Here is a 15,980-nt window from a genome sequence, read left to right on the forward strand (position 1 = left end):
TTTGACCCTGGAGGGCTTTTTAAAAAACCAACGACTGGAAGGTGGAGCGAATGCGCGCGGGAACCAGAGCGGACTTTTCCCCGGCTTTCCCGGCTTTTTGGGCCAGACCCATAGTAGAATCAATTCAGAGAAAGGGGAGCTTGAAACTATCCGCTTGCCGCTTGCTTTTGGCTGGAGGAGCACAGGCGAGAGAGCGAGCGAACCAAGAGCGAACGACAGACACCAGCGCCGAGAGGAGAGCGGCATTGCTCGCGCCCGGCGTTCGGCGTCCGGCTTCGGTAGCTCGGGCGAACCGACCCGATGGGACCGGAGCAGCTCGGCCTCCTCCCGCCGCTGATCCCAAATGTAGCCCATGTCACCCAGCACTTTCCCAACTTTCACGACCTGCTAACACGACTAGAGAACAAATACCAGAAGACGGTGCAAACGCCGTTTTTATATTTAACCTTTACAAGGAAATGTCTATTTTTGGTTCTTTAAAAAGCCACATTTTGGGCCACGAAGGTCACCACGTCAACATTTGCCTCATTTTAAAAATGTGTATTTTTCACGAAGAAATAAAACCTAAAATGGGTTACAATTAAAGCAATGGGACCATAAATGCCACTTTGTGCTTCATATGGCCAACCTATGCAGCAGATGTGAGCATCCCTTTGTTCATTCTTGAGTTATCTTGAATACAAACGTGAACACAAGCAAATAGACCTGCATAAACCAGCTATGATTGATGTCCAAGTAATTTAAACTGGGCCAAGTGGCTACGAATGTTCCTCTTCCAGTGCCATTGAAGGCCCGAGATGTCCAATCCCTTGACGGGGAGGTACGGCAGAGTAGGATTGAACCGCTGGCTGCCAATGAGGGGCCTATGGCTTAAAAGGGGGAAAAACGGCTTTATATGGTTAACGCAAAGCTAATATTTAGCATATACTTTGCGCCAAGTCGTCGACGCCCGAGCCCAGTTCGAACGTCGGCGACCACGCCGGACGCTGGTTTGACCTTGGCGACGGACGACCTCATCGACACGGCAGCCTCGGCGAGCTAATCTGTTACGTCGCCAAGGATGGCGAGCGCCACGGCGCGAAGGTGACATTGGCGCGCTGGCGTGGAAACGTAAGGCGCGCCCCCTCCCTGAGCCCAACCTCGCCAACAAGCGTTATGGAAGGAGTAGGAGCAAATTCCTTTGGCGACCTCTGTGACCTTTGAGCCTATTGTCCCAAAAGGCGATGGCCTTTTCCCTTTGGTATGAGCAACGTATCCTGACAGTTGGACAATAGCGGCTTTATTGCTTCTCCATTTATGAACGCAAACATGAGCAACAAACACGAGGTGGATGGAGTACGCACGACGTCGAGGTTTCACCCAGAGGCGGAGCTAAGCGCGTTGTTACTCTGGTCGAAAAGACTGAAATCAGCAATAGAATGCAAAAATGGATGAATATAGCGGAACTTTCCAAAACTAAAGCAGTTGTTCGCATATACTATGTAACGTGGATGAACGACAAAGCCACTCCTAAGCCTTGGTCGAGGGCTAGAAGAATTATTTGAACATTAAATGGCAAAAAATTGGGGGGGCGGGATAAAATGAAGACTATTGAGATGAAGATAAAAGAAGTTGACCTTTGGAGCAAGTTTTGAGTAATTTAGCTCTTTAACAACCACCGACAAAGGTCTACGGTCTAGATTTGTCACCACCTAGTGGCGAGGGAAAACAGCGCAAGTGTTCCAAAAGTGGAAATTTCTATTGTTTATTGTGACATGAAAACAAGGTGGAAGTACACTGAAATGTGCAGTAAAAAGGTATATTGGCATAGAGCAGGGGTGGGAAAACTATTCCACAGACACATTTTGGGGACACCCTTCCCCAATACTAGTGTCCTGAGAGGAATGCAGTCAGGTGCTTTAACCGTCGCTTGGAACTACCTGAGGACTGCTTTGGCCACCCCTGCCACAAAGGGATCACAGGATTTTTGGAAAAGTATACTTACTTACTTACTTATTACAGTGATGCTTTGAGATGCCAGTTTTTGTTTTGGGCAGACGCTGACGTCGTCATCGGGTCATTTCATCCTTCTGCCATCCATTCAAAATAGTTTGTGGCAAATATGCCTTCAATCCGTTTGAATGAGGAGGACCAGGCAAATTCCAACGGATTTCATTGTTTGGGCCGGCCGGCTCCACTTGCATCTCGAGGCATCCAGGTCGCTGGCTATTCCTGGTCATAGCACCAAACAAATGGTCAGGTCAGTCGTCCCGGTCGTCGTCCGGGTCTTCTCGCTCCTCCGGGGGCAAGCTGGCGGGACAGGGCTCCATGGTGACGGCCACGCCCATGCCGCTTCGCCCCGGCGACATGTCGCCCACGTGCGTCCACTCGTTCTTCTCCGGGCAGTAGCGTTCCACGCTGGTCACAAAGTCCTGGAGGTTGAAGCCTCCTGTGCGGGTCACGGGAAACGCAGGTCGGGAAGAAATCGAAATAAACGGAGGGGCCCCATTTTCCGGGCGCGCCTTGGGACTTACCAAAGACAAAGATGCAACCCTGGTAGACGGCCACGCCGTGGGTGCTGCGGCAGCACCTCATGGGCGCCCGGGGCTCCCACGTGTTGCGGGCCATGTTGTAGCGCTCCACCGTGGCCAGCTGGTTGACTCCGTCGTAACCCCCGATGGCGTACAGGTGGGCGTTGACGCACACCAGCCCTGCCCACAAATAAAGGCGCACGCGGGGGTGTGCTGGAGTTAAGGTGGCCAAATAGAAGCATCATGCAAACATTTATGGAGACACAGACTATTTTGATACCATTAAAAGTATGCTCTTAAAAAAAAACAATCTTTGCCTCCATGTGCCCAAGGGGTAAAAGGAGAAAGAATCTAACCCAGTCCGCTGCGCGCCGTGCTCATGGGCGCCAGCTGGTGCCACGTGTTGGTGTCCGCTTGGTATTTTTCGGCGGCGGCGCTTCGGCTCTGCCCGTCCAGGCCGCCCACCACGTAGAGCGCCCCCCCGCAAGACGCCACCCCGGCCCCCAGGCGGGCCACCCGCATGGGGCGGACGAAGGACCAGCGATTGGTCTCCGGGTCCCATCTGCAAAAGACGGGCAAAATGTCCACTCGGTTAAATGGACTGTTTGTCTAAAAATGGGAAATTTGGCAAGATGGCGGTCGCTCGCCCAGCCCTCACCGCTCCACCGTGTCGTGCAGCGTGGAACCCTGCGACCCCCCCACGGCGTAGATGCAGCCGTCCACCACGCCCACCCCCACCCGGTTGCGGGGCACGTTGAGGGGGGCGCGTTGGCTCCACTGGTTGGTCATGGGGTTGTAGCAGCACAGAGCGCTGGATTCCGTGATGTTCTCCAGGGACAGGTTTCTGCCGCCCACCTGGGTAAGAATACAAATAGTCAATGAAACCAGAGCCAGCTGGCTAGCACAAATATATTCAAATCGAGCAAAGCGTACCGTGTAGAGCAGGCCGAAGAGAGTGCAGGCCGCCAGGCCGCTGCTGGGGGCCGCCATGTCGGCCAGTTTCAGCCAAACTTTGCGCACCGGGTCGTAAGCCTCCATGGTGGCCAGGGAATGGTTCTTGTAGCTAGATGGGAAGAAGAAAAAAAAAGATGTTTTTGGGGATATGTGCAGCGAGATGTTTCCAAGCCAAAAATGGAATTGACATACCCGCCGGCCACGTAGATGAGCTGCGTCCCACGTATGGGCGCCGGAGGAACCTTCCTCAGTGTCATTTCCTGAAAGATCTTGGAGAGAAAGTCCTTACAAGCGTTGGCCTGGGACACACAACAAAGAAAAGTGGGAAAATGTTTGGAAAACATTCGATTCGTTTTTTTTTTTTTTTTGGTGACACCGTACGATGGGCTCGACGTCTACCTTGCTGAGGATGGGGCAGGACAGCAGCTGATTCTTCAGGAACTTTGGCGGGAGGGCGTAAATGTGGACCGCATTCAGGAGGGCGTGGAGGTACTGGGCTCGATTCTCCAGGTCCCAGCGCACCCAGTCTGTGCAAGCTTTGTACACCTGAAATGAAAACCTGCCATGCTACAAAATGCTCGCCATCTTTGTTGGCACGGACACACGCACGCACGCACCTCCGACTCGCAGAGGACCTTGATGCTGTCCTGACTGATGAGCTCCAGCAGCTGACAGTGAGAAAGACTGAAGAACTCGTCTTCTTTGGTCACCTGGACGACGACAAGGCGGCGGCGGCGGCGGTGAGCGTGTGCGCCCGGCGCCGGCGCGGTTTCAAAGGTGGCGTGTCACCTCACTGAAGTGCGTGTTGATGTACTGGCGCCCGCGCTGGTAGAGCTCGGCGCATCCCAGCTCCTCGGCGAAGCGGGTGATGCCGATGACGTTGGACGACTCCAGGTGCTTGGTGAGGAAGTCGCAGCACGCCTTGGCCACGTCCTCCATCTGGAACCTGGAAACAGTGACTTTTGTTTTAGACTGGAGCGCGGGAACCTTTTTAGACTGGAGCGGAGGCCCAGGAAAAGCAACCGTCTCACCTCATGGCGGCCAGGAGCACGTGCAGCACGCACTTCTCGCCCACGATGATGTGCGAGGTGTACGCAAAGTCGATGAGCCTGCCCAGGACTTGAGGGCAGACGTCGCGCAGGGTGACTTCCGAGGCGTGGCACTCGCGGAAATTGCTGGTGAACATGGCTCGGAAGTAGGGGCTGCACGAGGCCAGCACCAGCTTGTGGACCTGATGGCGTCCAGAAATGTGCTCCGTTAAAAAGGCCAAAAAGGGCGGAGAAGAGGGGCGGGCCCCACCTTAAAGTCAATGGTCTTGTCCTTGTTGACCACCCGTAGAACCAGGTCGCACAGCATCTCCTGGCGGCGGAACTCGTCCATGAACTTGAGCGACTTTCCGGCGTGGCTCTCCACCGTGTAGTCCAGGTAACCCGAGCCGTGCATGGAGGGCACGGCGATGGCCGAGAAGTCCGAGCCTCCCCGCGTCGCCTTCTTCCTCATTGGGCAATGCATGGCGCTTGACCGAAGGGATGTCGGCGACGGCGCCTTTAACTGACCGATGTCCCGGAGCGCACTCGCCGGTTCCCCATCCCCTCGGCGGGCCTTCAAATCCGTCCGGGCCGGGCCGACGTCGGGAACTCCCCACCCATGAGTGGACGGAACGCAATCGGAGGGCGGTGGGAGGGAGGGAGGGGTCTCCTTCAGGCGCGGACGCTCAGAGACGGCGCTGCGGACATTTATTCCGATTTGGAATCTTCTTTCTGATGTGGTGATCCTACGTAGAGTCCAAAAAACAATTAAAAAGTCAATCATCTTGATTTGTCATTGTACAAGTGCCACAAAGTGGCACCATTTCAACTTGTTTTGAGCCGTGTACGACGGCCGTGTCAAAGTCCACGCTTGTATCTGATGGAAAAGGCCCTTCGGACTCAAAAAGCGTGAAAACGAAACAATGCGGGCAGGAAAAGTGCGCCAAAAGATCTCCGGAGACGTGGATGACTCGTGGACACAAATAGACAGAAATGCTACAAAAGTGGCCCAACCAGTTGAAAGGAGAAAATTCAGTGGTGGATTTCCCGTTTTTTTTTTCCCCTTCAATAAATCAAATAAAATGAAATATTTTCAATCATTGAAATAGCTTTGATGATCATTAGAGTGGAGAAACTTGCTACTTTTTTTACATAGCGTGCAACTTTCAGTTCCTTGAAAAAGAGGATATTCTGCGGTTTTACCGAAGGAAATCACTTTGCTATTTGAAAAAAGAAAGGATGAGAAACCGACATTCTGACGTCGTCTTCCTTCCTTTCGTGTTACACCAATAATCGATTAAAAAAACAGACTAAAAAAAGTGTACACAAGGCTTTTGGGGGAGTCAAAAAGTGGCATTTTGTGGAATCTTACTGTTGAGCTCATTGAAATCACAGCAAGGAGAGGAAAAAGTGGGCCTTCCCGATGAGTGGCTGACCAACGGAGGCTGTTTTTGGCTGCCAATCACGTCTGGGCGGTCACATGACGGGGGGAAAAAAATGCAAGGGGATTCTTCAAACTCGTGATTGGGGGAAAAAAGCCAAAAGCTTTGCAGCCCATACGTTGTTGCACAATCTAATCTGTTGAGCCCGCGTTCGCTCCCTCGCCGCCTCCTTTAACGAGACGTCATGTGACCCCCGGAGAATGTGCCAGAGGTTGCCGCTGCTTGCTTATAAAAAAAAAAAAGTACAAAAATGATTGTGAGTAGTAAGTCAAAAATTAATTAGCATCACCAAATGTGGCTAAGCTAGCATGGATGTTTTTATCTGATGAAAAAAAATACAATTCTATGTCAGAGTCCCTTTTTGGAATTGACAACTTATGCCGTAACCTTACTAAATAAGGTCTAATTTTTTTTAAAGGTATAAAATGTCTTTTCAAGAAGGAGATCTTGAGGGGGATTTAAAAAAATCTACAAAAACCTCCTAATTGAACCTACTTTGATTTTTAGGGCAGTGCACTTCATATTGAAGCTAAAAATCACATTATACTTGTATAACTGCATTCAAGTCAATTCAATTGCCCCCCCCCCCCCACACACACACACACACACACACATTTGAAGATAAAGTTGTTTTTCAAGGTCTATTTTCGTTTTGCTGACTTTTTGGTCATGAAAAAAAAAAAGAAAAAAATGTTATAATCATCTTTGCAGTTCACGGAAGCCTATTTAGTGTTTGACAAAAAGGATTAACCTTTGGCAAATCCTTTTATATACCACAGAAACAAGTTCTTTGAACTTTGACAATGTGGTAAAAAAAAACGCTGATCCAAGATGAGCGTGTCTTTGCAGTGTCACAGAACAAAGTATTCAGCCCTGTCATCGTTCCAATACAATTCAAAGGAGAAGAACATGACAATAAAATGACCAACGTCACTTACCAAGCAAACCTTGGATACCCACCCTTCAGTGTTTTATTAATAGGAACTAAAAATCAGAGGATATTTCTGTTCAACTCGTGACAAGATTCATTCATTACCGCTCTTTACATTAAAAGATGAAAAAAACAAAAAGTGACACTCATTTAAAAAGAATTATTAACAATTGTCGTCCTCATATTTGTGACCTGATAACCTTTTTGTTCCAAATCGACTTATTTCTCTTTTAAAGGTCTCTAATTAAATCTTAAATACAAACCTAAAATAAAACGCCTAACCTCTGTCTTCAATCTTTTCTCTCCCCTTACTTGTGCTGTTACCCCCCAAAATAACTAAATAATAAGTTCACTTCAGATGCAAACTCTTATGGAAGACGCTATTAAATAATTAGTTGCTAGATTTCCCCTTCTGGCAAAAACAACAACACGTCAAACAAAATTCGAACCAATTCATAAAACCAACTTATTTCCCGGATCTAATTTAGACACTGACACGGTCTTTCACAAGCGAGTTTCAGAAATCTAATGAAGAAAATCAAAATTCCCATATGCGTCACAGGTTTGTGTGACGTCACTCAACAACACTTTTTTGGGGGGAAACAACTAAGCTAGTAACCAAAGTATAGTCAACTGTCCCATACGCATACATTAGCGACGTAACAGCGAAAACATTCGAAAATTACACGCCTTATACAAACAATGTTTAATAACCATGTTAAATAACAGACACTTTGTATAACTCACCTCGACCAACCTTTCCTCGAACATGGGCTCTTCTTTTGACACGACGACGGCGAAAAACTTCAAAGGAGTCGCTTTTAAGAGCACCCAGACTCTTGTCACGAGTTCCAGCTATGTTTCAGGTTGAAGAAAAACGATTGAAACGTGTCCCTGGCGAACACGGAGGCGACCCAAAGAGGAAGAAGAGGTCCAACACAAGACCGGTTGTCACAATTGTTAAGGCGGGGAGCGATACGAGCGCCATGACTGTGCAAATCTCGCGCTGGTGGGAGGGCTGACGTGTGCGCGCGCGCGCACGCTGACGTACTTGCGCAAGGATAAGAGTGAAGTTGCCCCCTCCCACTGGAAATTTAAACAACAACAAAACTACTTTGTATTCCGTTCATTGGTGCTGCGTTTGTACAGTATTAAAGTCACGTTAATCAGGGTACACAAGGCAGGTGCACTGACGGACACAAGGAACGCCAACAAGTTTAAATCAAGGCACGCGGTCGCCCGCTCCAGCAACATTCCTCAAAGTGAAAGTGGGCGTGTTTCCCAATAGCGACCTAATACCGAGAAAGAAAATAAATAAGCAAGTTATTGACGTCAAAAATAACGATTAGAAGACAATTATCCAAGCATGTTTCACCTGCAGTCAGGGGAGAGGGAAAATATTTTCTCCAGAAAATAAACACAAGAATGTGGTTTTCGTCAATGAAGATTAAAATGCCAATCGTATGAAAGGATTTATTGTTGAACGTATTTCCCACGTTCTGAAATTATTATTATATAAATTATAACAATGTGCTCATAGTAAATGTGTACATGGTACAACTTGTTATAGTTTGGAGTTGGACTGTATGTAGTTGAGTGTAATGAATTGTTTGATTACAATAGTTTGTTACTATTTTTTCCATTCATGTGAATGTGGCCTGAATGTGTCGCCCTCTGTTGTTCAAATATTGTAATTACGCTTAGTTTGGTGAAAAAAACGAATAGCTGGAAAAAACATTGAAATATGTCACTAAAATGGAAGCATTGTGAAAACATATTCCTAATGTTTCCAAAACAAAAAAATGGAAAATACAGTTATTGCTTATAAATATGACTGGGGGAAAGAGAACAAACAATCCCCAGTAATAAAAGAGAAACAAACAAGAATTGAGTTATTTCTCTCAAAACCAATGTTTAATTTTCCAAATAAAAAGAGACACAAGAGATTGAAATTGAATTACTCTGAAACAAAAAGCGATGAAATGGAAACCACGCTCCGGTCCGTGCTTAATGACGGCAAATCATTGACTCCAGATGGGAGGAGCGGCATGTTGACGTACATCTGTCATGCATTATTGTGGCTTATGCCAAGGTTTGGGATCCTGCTCTTACAAAGTATGCAAACTTAAATCACTCCCTGTACCTCGTCCTCCTCCTCTTCCATTTAGGCATGTCAAACCATTCACAAAATAGTGATATCAGAATGGACTTTTTTTTTCTCTATAGTATATTGTTGTGTAATGAATGCAAAAATTCTCATGACATGAGTCATTTGCTGCTAGCAATCCTCGCTATTATCAGACCAGTTAAAGTTTTTTAGCTGTGCTAATGCTAGCTTCTATTCAGGAGTAGAAGCTGACTGTTTATAGCCAGCTTGTTCAAATCAACAAACACGCACATTTGATGGATTTGGTTCCATCGTTAGTTAGCGCGGTATGTCGGCTAAATCTCATTCCATGGAAGAAAGTCTACTTAAAGTCTATTATGCAAAAAGTCTGAAGGATGATCATCACAAGGGCCACTAAAGCCTATTCTGAGAAATCAAAATGAAATTTTCAAAACATAACATCCCTTTTTGGATTCCCCGAAAAAATCCAAGCTCCCCTTTTTTCAGACCTTTCAATGTTTATGGAGCGCCTATTTCAGCCGCTAATTGGTAAGGCCGACTTCTCGGCGCCCAATTGGCCACGCCGGCCGGGGCCAGACAAAACCGTTGACGTTCTCCGTAGCGAATGAGTTATTTGCTAGTAAATCCTTATTTATGCTTCCCGAGCTCCCGTTCCAGATTGTCTTCCAAGGAGCTGGAAGAAAGAAAAAAAAGAAGGGGAAAAGCCAGAGGGAGGGCCAATTTCGGGAAGCCATGAGACTGCTGGCATTGTTGGCGACACCTGAACGCGCGTGAGCAACAAGTCAACGCCGGCGTTAGCATGAGTCACGTGCCGTGACGGGCCTCGGCACAACGGCGACCTTTGGCCGACCCGTCTCCTTCCCAGAAGGCGCTGTGCGTGTTGTTTGGGGCCGGCGTTCCCGCTTGGGCCCCGGCCGGCGCTCAGCACCCAGGAATTTCTCAACCGACAAGTGGTGTCATTTAGGAGCCCCCGGGGGGCTTTTTTTTGCCGCTTCTCCGGAACAGATGACGGCACGTTCCATATGTTTCCTTCACTTGTTTCACACTGCTGATAGGTCCTGGAGGGTCTACCTCCGTCCGGTCCGTCATCCAATCGGGCTTTCGGACACCTTGCTGATGAGTTGATCGTTTTACACGTGGAGAAAACACTAAAGGGTGGCTGGATGACAACCTGGTGACCCAATTTGGGCCCAACCTGGTACTACACGGGTATAAAAACACCCAACACACACATACAGGTGTCCCTAAAATGACGCTTCCCTGTAAAACAATGACGTCAATGTTTTTTTCTTTTCGGTGGAACTCGACTTTGTCCCGGGTGGGAGAAAAGGGGGGATGCGGGGGAAGGGAAGAAGAGGAAAGGGGGAAATGAGAGCAGAGGAGGCGGGGCTTAAAAGTATCAACTTGTGTAGGATTTAAGCCGCAGCCTGGAGGAGGAACAAGATCCAAGAAGGAAGACTAGCAGAGGGAGCGAGCGAGCGAGCAGGTCGCCATTCCTCTGCTTTTACTTATTATTATTATTTTGTTTTATTGAAGTGAATTAGTTCCACTTTTAGGGAGGGAGGGGGCGCAAATTAAGTGGCCATGGATCCTTTCCGGCGGATTGTTGTCCTGCTCCCGCTGCTCCCGTTGCTCCTGCTTCTTCTGCTTCTCCACTCCGCCGACGTCTTGTCCTTGTCTTCACGTAAGTCGCTCACACGGGGACAAACGCTTCTTGTTCTGGGTGGACAGACGGTCCAAATGGTCCAAATAGTCACACCAGCTAGTTTCAAACTAGTTTTTTTTTTTGGCTGCTGTGGAGAACGGTGGAGTCTCATATTTCGACCTCACGACGTGGATGGAGGTCCAAATAAATGGGCTCCTTTCAAATGGAATCTTACTTGGGGCTCAAGTTCTTGCAAAAAAAAGTTTTTGGACTGAAATTCGTTAGCTTTTTCCCAAAGATTCCCGAATATTTGGAATAGTTTAACCCCTTCAAGGCTGAGGGACTCCAAGAAAAGAAGCCCGTCTAGATCAGGCATCTTCATACACGTACGCGCATGCGCACGTCACATTTTGGAGAAGATATCATTTAGCGCTTAATTGAATGCACGAAACAAGACAGTGACCTCATTAAATCGGGCCTCCAAGAATGCTGGCCATCCAAATGTAAATAAATCAACCTTATGTGCGCTTCCTGAGATCCACGAGTTAAGGGATGGTCCAATCCTGCTGTTTAAAACCAAAAAAATCGTACATCTATGCTGTCTTTTAAATTGGCTTTTTTGACGAATGTTTTAGATTCCAATGTATGTCATACACTGTTAAATGAATCAAAAACAATTGAAACAAATGGACTTTGTGCCATAATGTATGGTTGACCATCGAATGACATTATGAAAGCGTTGATTAGCACCCCTAGTGGCTGAGACCAATATGACCTCCGTAGCAATGTAAACAAAACAAAAAAAACAGTTTGCATCACTATCTTTTCTCTATAGTGATAAGTTATAGTACTTTGTTTTTCACACCAAAAGACGTTTTCTTTAAGCTCCTCCCCCGTTTGTCCCACCCCAGACAGGGCCTTGGTGTACCCCCAGGACCCGGTCCTCCGCGTGGGCTCGGATCTGACGGCCAGCTGTTGGGTGCACCCGGACGTCGGGCTGCACGCCGCCTCGCTGTACTGGACGCTGAACGGGCAGCGTCTGGCCGCCTCGGCGTACCGGACGCTGAGCGCCAACAACCTCAGCGTCACGCTGAGCGCCCTCAACGCCTCGCGACAGACGTCCGGCGACAACCTGGTGTGCCACGACCGCGAGGGACGCGTGCTGGCGGGCTCCTGCGTCTACGTGGGAAGTAAGTGCCATCGGGAGGGCGGAGTCTTCCCAAATGGCGGCCGGCCAATCGCAGGGCACGAGGAGGCCCGTTTAGTCTAGCATGGCATGGGATGTGGGAGGATAGTAGCTGGAGAAAAGCCCAAGGAGAAGACCCAAACTCCACACACACTAAGTACCCAGCTGGGTTCGAACCCAGAACCCTAGCACTGCGAGGCCGAGGCGTCAGACCACTTAATCCACCGGACCGCCCGTTTTGCACACACACGGTTGCAGTAAAGGCTTTTTACGGCGCTCCTGTCAATACGAAGGAAAACCAAGCCTTAAATTCCTCCTCGGCTAAAAAATGCGCTTTTGCCTCCCTCCGCTGCTAGCTTTTTGACCGCCATTTAAACGGCCCCTACACCCGAAAACTCGACCCAAAGTGGACGCCAATCGAGTCACAATGTCGGGTGATAATGCCGCAAGCGCTGGCAAATGGCGGTGCGGCGCTCGGAACCTGGCGTTCTGGTCAGACGACGGGTACATCAAGTCCTTTTCTTCTTTTGTCCTTGGCAGTGCCGCCGGAGAAGCCTCGCAATTTGACGTGCTGGTCGCGGAACACCAAAGACCTGACGTGCACGTGGACGCCGGGGGGGACGGGCGAGACCAGCATTCGCACGCAGTACGTGCTCAAGTATAAGCTCAGGTGAGTGCGTCCAACAGAAAAAGAGACAACAAAAAAAAGATATGATCCTTTATTTCAAAATGGGTTTTTTTGCCGCCGCAGATGGTACGGCAAGGAGAAGGAGTGCGAAGACTCTGCGCACTCGCCGCCCTTCTCGTGCGCCATCACTCGAGACCTGCACCTCTTCACCCCCTACGAGATCTGGGTGGAGGCGTCCAACCGACTGGGCCGCGCCGCTTCCGACGTCCTCACGCTGGACATTCTGGACGTGGGTGAGTGAGTGCCGGCCACCCGGATTGGACGCCAAAAAAAAACATTCTTGAATGAAATTTGATAGGCTAGCCTAACAAGCGCAGACCCCCCAAACACTCTGAAGAATCCCCAGGCTAATTTCAGTTTTCAGGAGGAAAAGTGCCTCCCCTTTTTTTACGTGTGCTAAAAGACGACATTGTTCCTTTTGTCGATGCGCGCTTAAGCGCGGCTTAATAAGAAGCCAGCAGCAGCGTTGCCTTTTAAAGTATTGTTGCCACTGGGCGGATTCTCGCCCAGACCTCCGTGAAAACAAGCGGCCATCTTTTTCAAATCTCTTCTCTTCTCCACACACACACACACACACACACACACACACACACACACACACACACACACACACACACACACACACACACACACACACAAATGTTTCCGCCCCCCGAGGCCAGGGCGGCGTCCTTGTGAGCGCATAGAATAAGGCCAGGTACTTTTTTTTCCCTCTGCCACTTTTGTGTGCTTTTTTTTAAGCGTGTTGCCCCGGAAGCCACTTTGGCTTCAGGTCAAAACACGCAAAAGGGAAGAAAAAACTGAGTCACCAGCAACACCCTTGTGGCTTTTCCACTCATTTGCGAGCCCAAAACGTCACACAGGGTTCAAAATTTTGACTCAAAAGCGATTGTTTTTGTTGATTTGCTGGTTTTTGTTGTGCTTTGGACGCCAAATGGCAAATAGATTGCGCAAAATGGGCAAAAGGATGTCATTGTTTTTTGATGGAAAATGACACAAGAAGCCACCAGGCGTGTTTGGCACTCCAAAATTCATCTTTTATTCCAATAAGTGGCCTTGACAAACTTCTTTTGATCATGAATGAGGAGTGGCGCAATCCATCCGTTCCAGCCTCATTTGAGTATTTCATCGGTGATGGGGAAATGTTTCTTTTGTCTGCTGGTTGCGCTCACAAAATAGACAATCAAAGAAAAGACTGCTCTGCGGTCTTTCTGTAACTTTAGAAACGTATGAAACTCAAATGAAAGGTCATTCAAGAAACATATTTGAGTTGTTAAATGTTTCCATTGGTCTGTCATTTGATGGTAGCAGCCCCCAAGACCGTGCGTTGGGGGGCCCGCTTTCCAACACATTGCCTTTGTAATTGGCTCCAGATGCAACAAGATGGCCGTAAAGCACCTAAAAAGGAGACGCGTTGGCTCCGTAACACGGGCGCCTCAACGTGCCAACGCCAACAAAACGGACTCGTAAAAAAAAACATCATAGTGGACGCAATCAAGTAGATTGATTGTCCGAATGCTCTTCCATTTTCAGTCACCAAATGAAAATACATACTATATACCTATATTTTTTCTCCCCATCAGTGACCACGGACCCGCCAGCGGGGGTGACGTTGAGCCGAGTGGGCCAACTGGAGGACCAGCTGAGCGTCCGCTGGGACGCCCCCCCGGGACTCAAGGACTTCCTCTTCCAGGCCAAATACCAGATTCGCTACCGACTGGAGGACAGTCGCGACTGGAAGGTAAATCCGCCGGGCACAAAATGGACGCCCACGTCCATACCGGGGCTCTGTACGTAAATAATAGACGGACGGTAGTCCAACTTTAGTGAATCCAAAAGCTTTTGTTTTCAATAGAAAACAGATTGTGTGATGACTCATGCTGTTTGTTTATTGTTGTTTATTAAATCTGGCACGTACTGTATGTCACAATGTTTACTGGCTTTTGTGTGGGTAGGAAAAAGCCAAAGAAAGAGAGAAAGTCATTGTGTTTTTGTGTGTGTGTGTGTGTGCGCCTAATGGGTAACAGAGCGCTTTCCATAAACACGCTGATCAATGTCGCGCCCAAACGTATTTGCGGCCAACAAAAAGCCCATTCAAGCTGTCGTGGACGCCATTTCTAAGTCTTTTCTTGTTTCTTGCCGCCAGGTGATGGACGACGTCGGCAACCAGACGTCCTGCAGGTTGGCGGGACTCCGAGGCGGGACCGTTTATTTCGTGCAGGTGAGTCGCCGCCGCGTCCCGTAATCCCGCCCACGTTGAGCACTGAGCCCCGTGTTCCGCCTCCAGGTGCGATGTAACCCGGTGGGCATCTACGGTTCCCGCAAAGCCGGAATCTGGAGCGAGTGGAGTCATCCCACGGCGGCGTCCACGCCGCACGCCGGTGAGCGGACAAACGCTGGGCCTTGGGCGTTTGGATTCCTAACGTGGACGTCTTAATTTTTGGGGGCTTTCAGAGCGGGGGGCGTCGGGCTCGTGCGACTCCAAGGGCTCCAGCGGGGACTCCAATTCCACGCTCCGGCGCGAGCTGAAGCAGTTCTTCGGCTGGGCGCGCAAACACGCCTACGGCTGCAGCAGCATGTCCATCAACCACTACGACCAATGGCGGATGCTCATGCAGAAGTCGCACAAAGCACGCAACCAGGTAGGTAAGCATCTGCTTAATCCCTCCTTCGTTTTCCGCAAAGGGCGGGGCACCATCACCCCTCCTTTTCTCTCCTCCCGTTAGGTTCTCCAAAGGGATAAATCGTAGCACGCCCCCCTGGTGGACAAACAACGCGGTGCAATCAGAAGATGGTGGACCTAAAATTCAGAGACGGCTTTTTTTTGCATTTCCGTCCGTCACGTGCTCTTGTTTTTCGTCCCGGACGAAGGATCTTTTGGACTTGACGATTTAATGGCCTCCCAAAACTTGCCAAGTAGAGAGGCACGTTTGTCAAAAATCATCTATTTATGTATACATATATTCATAGGTAAGAAAGAAATGTTATGTTGGCCGGGATTTTGAAACGGTTGTCCCAAAGTGCAACGTTTGTGTTTACATGGCCTTTAGTACGTAGGTGGCTCTCAACGATGGCCATTTTTCCCATTTTACGGACACACCTCCAACACGTCTTAAATCTTCAATATGTACTCTGTAATGTGTTTTATTATCCCCCACCGTCCATCGTGCAGTATTTCTGAGAATTGTACTCAAAAAGTGCCAAAGTATTTGTTATGTTTTTTCCAGATGTCGCTGATTTTCCGTTATTTTTGTACTGAATTGTAGTCACATATTTAAGAGTGTACAGCCATGTGTTATATTTCTTAAGTTATGGTTTAAATAAATGCTAATAACTGACTGAATTTGGCAGTAGTTCACTCTTTGTGTTCTCAAAGTCAAGATTTTAAAAAATTACAATTCATACATGCATTTTCAGGGAATATATTATAAGGGATTACGTTGAAAAATATATAAATAGTAAAAAAAA

The 15,980-nt window shown here is 48.5% G+C and overlaps 2 protein-coding genes across 4 annotated transcripts; one reads left to right on the forward strand and one right to left on the reverse strand.

Annotated features, from left to right (window-relative positions):
* Positions 1–1,730: 1,730 nt before the first annotated feature.
* Positions 1,731–7,899, reverse strand: keap1a (kelch-like ECH-associated protein 1a). The gene is made up of 12 exons (XM_077731635.1): positions 7,613–7,899; positions 4,764–5,238; positions 4,496–4,695; positions 4,254–4,410; positions 4,082–4,174; positions 3,864–4,010; positions 3,657–3,763; positions 3,444–3,573; positions 3,169–3,365; positions 2,867–3,072; positions 2,514–2,690; positions 1,731–2,428 (listed from the first exon to the last, which is right to left on the reverse strand). The coding sequence occupies exons 2-12, from the start codon at positions 4,974–4,976 to the stop codon at positions 2,241–2,243; spliced, it is 1,815 nt and encodes a 604-aa protein (XP_077587761.1). The 5' UTR covers positions 4,977–5,238; positions 7,613–7,899; the 3' UTR covers positions 1,731–2,240.
* Positions 7,900–10,403: 2,504 nt separating this feature from the next.
* crlf1a (cytokine receptor-like factor 1a) lies at positions 10,404–15,855 on the forward strand. Of its 3 annotated transcripts, XM_077731223.1 has the most exons (10): positions 10,404–10,479; positions 10,550–10,677; positions 11,550–11,828; positions 12,365–12,494; positions 12,576–12,745; positions 14,096–14,253; positions 14,659–14,733; positions 14,800–14,893; positions 14,967–15,154; positions 15,239–15,855. In XM_077731223.1, exons 2-10 carry the CDS (start codon positions 10,578–10,580, stop codon positions 15,260–15,262), a joined length of 1,218 nt encoding a protein of 405 aa, XP_077587349.1. In that variant the 5' UTR covers positions 10,404–10,479; positions 10,550–10,577; the 3' UTR covers positions 15,263–15,855. The 3 variants fall into 3 exon arrangements, with proteins under 3 accessions (XP_077587349.1, XP_077587350.1, XP_077587348.1); XM_077731224.1 differs by having other exon boundaries at positions 10,449–10,677; positions 14,967–15,158; XM_077731222.1 differs by having other exon boundaries at positions 10,449–10,677.
* Positions 15,856–15,980: the final 125 nt, after the last annotated feature.

Source organism: Stigmatopora nigra, chromosome 13, assembly GCF_051989575.1.
Source record: "Stigmatopora nigra isolate UIUO_SnigA chromosome 13, RoL_Snig_1.1, whole genome shotgun sequence".
Lineage (NCBI taxonomy): Eukaryota > Metazoa > Chordata > Actinopteri > Syngnathiformes > Syngnathidae > Stigmatopora > Stigmatopora nigra.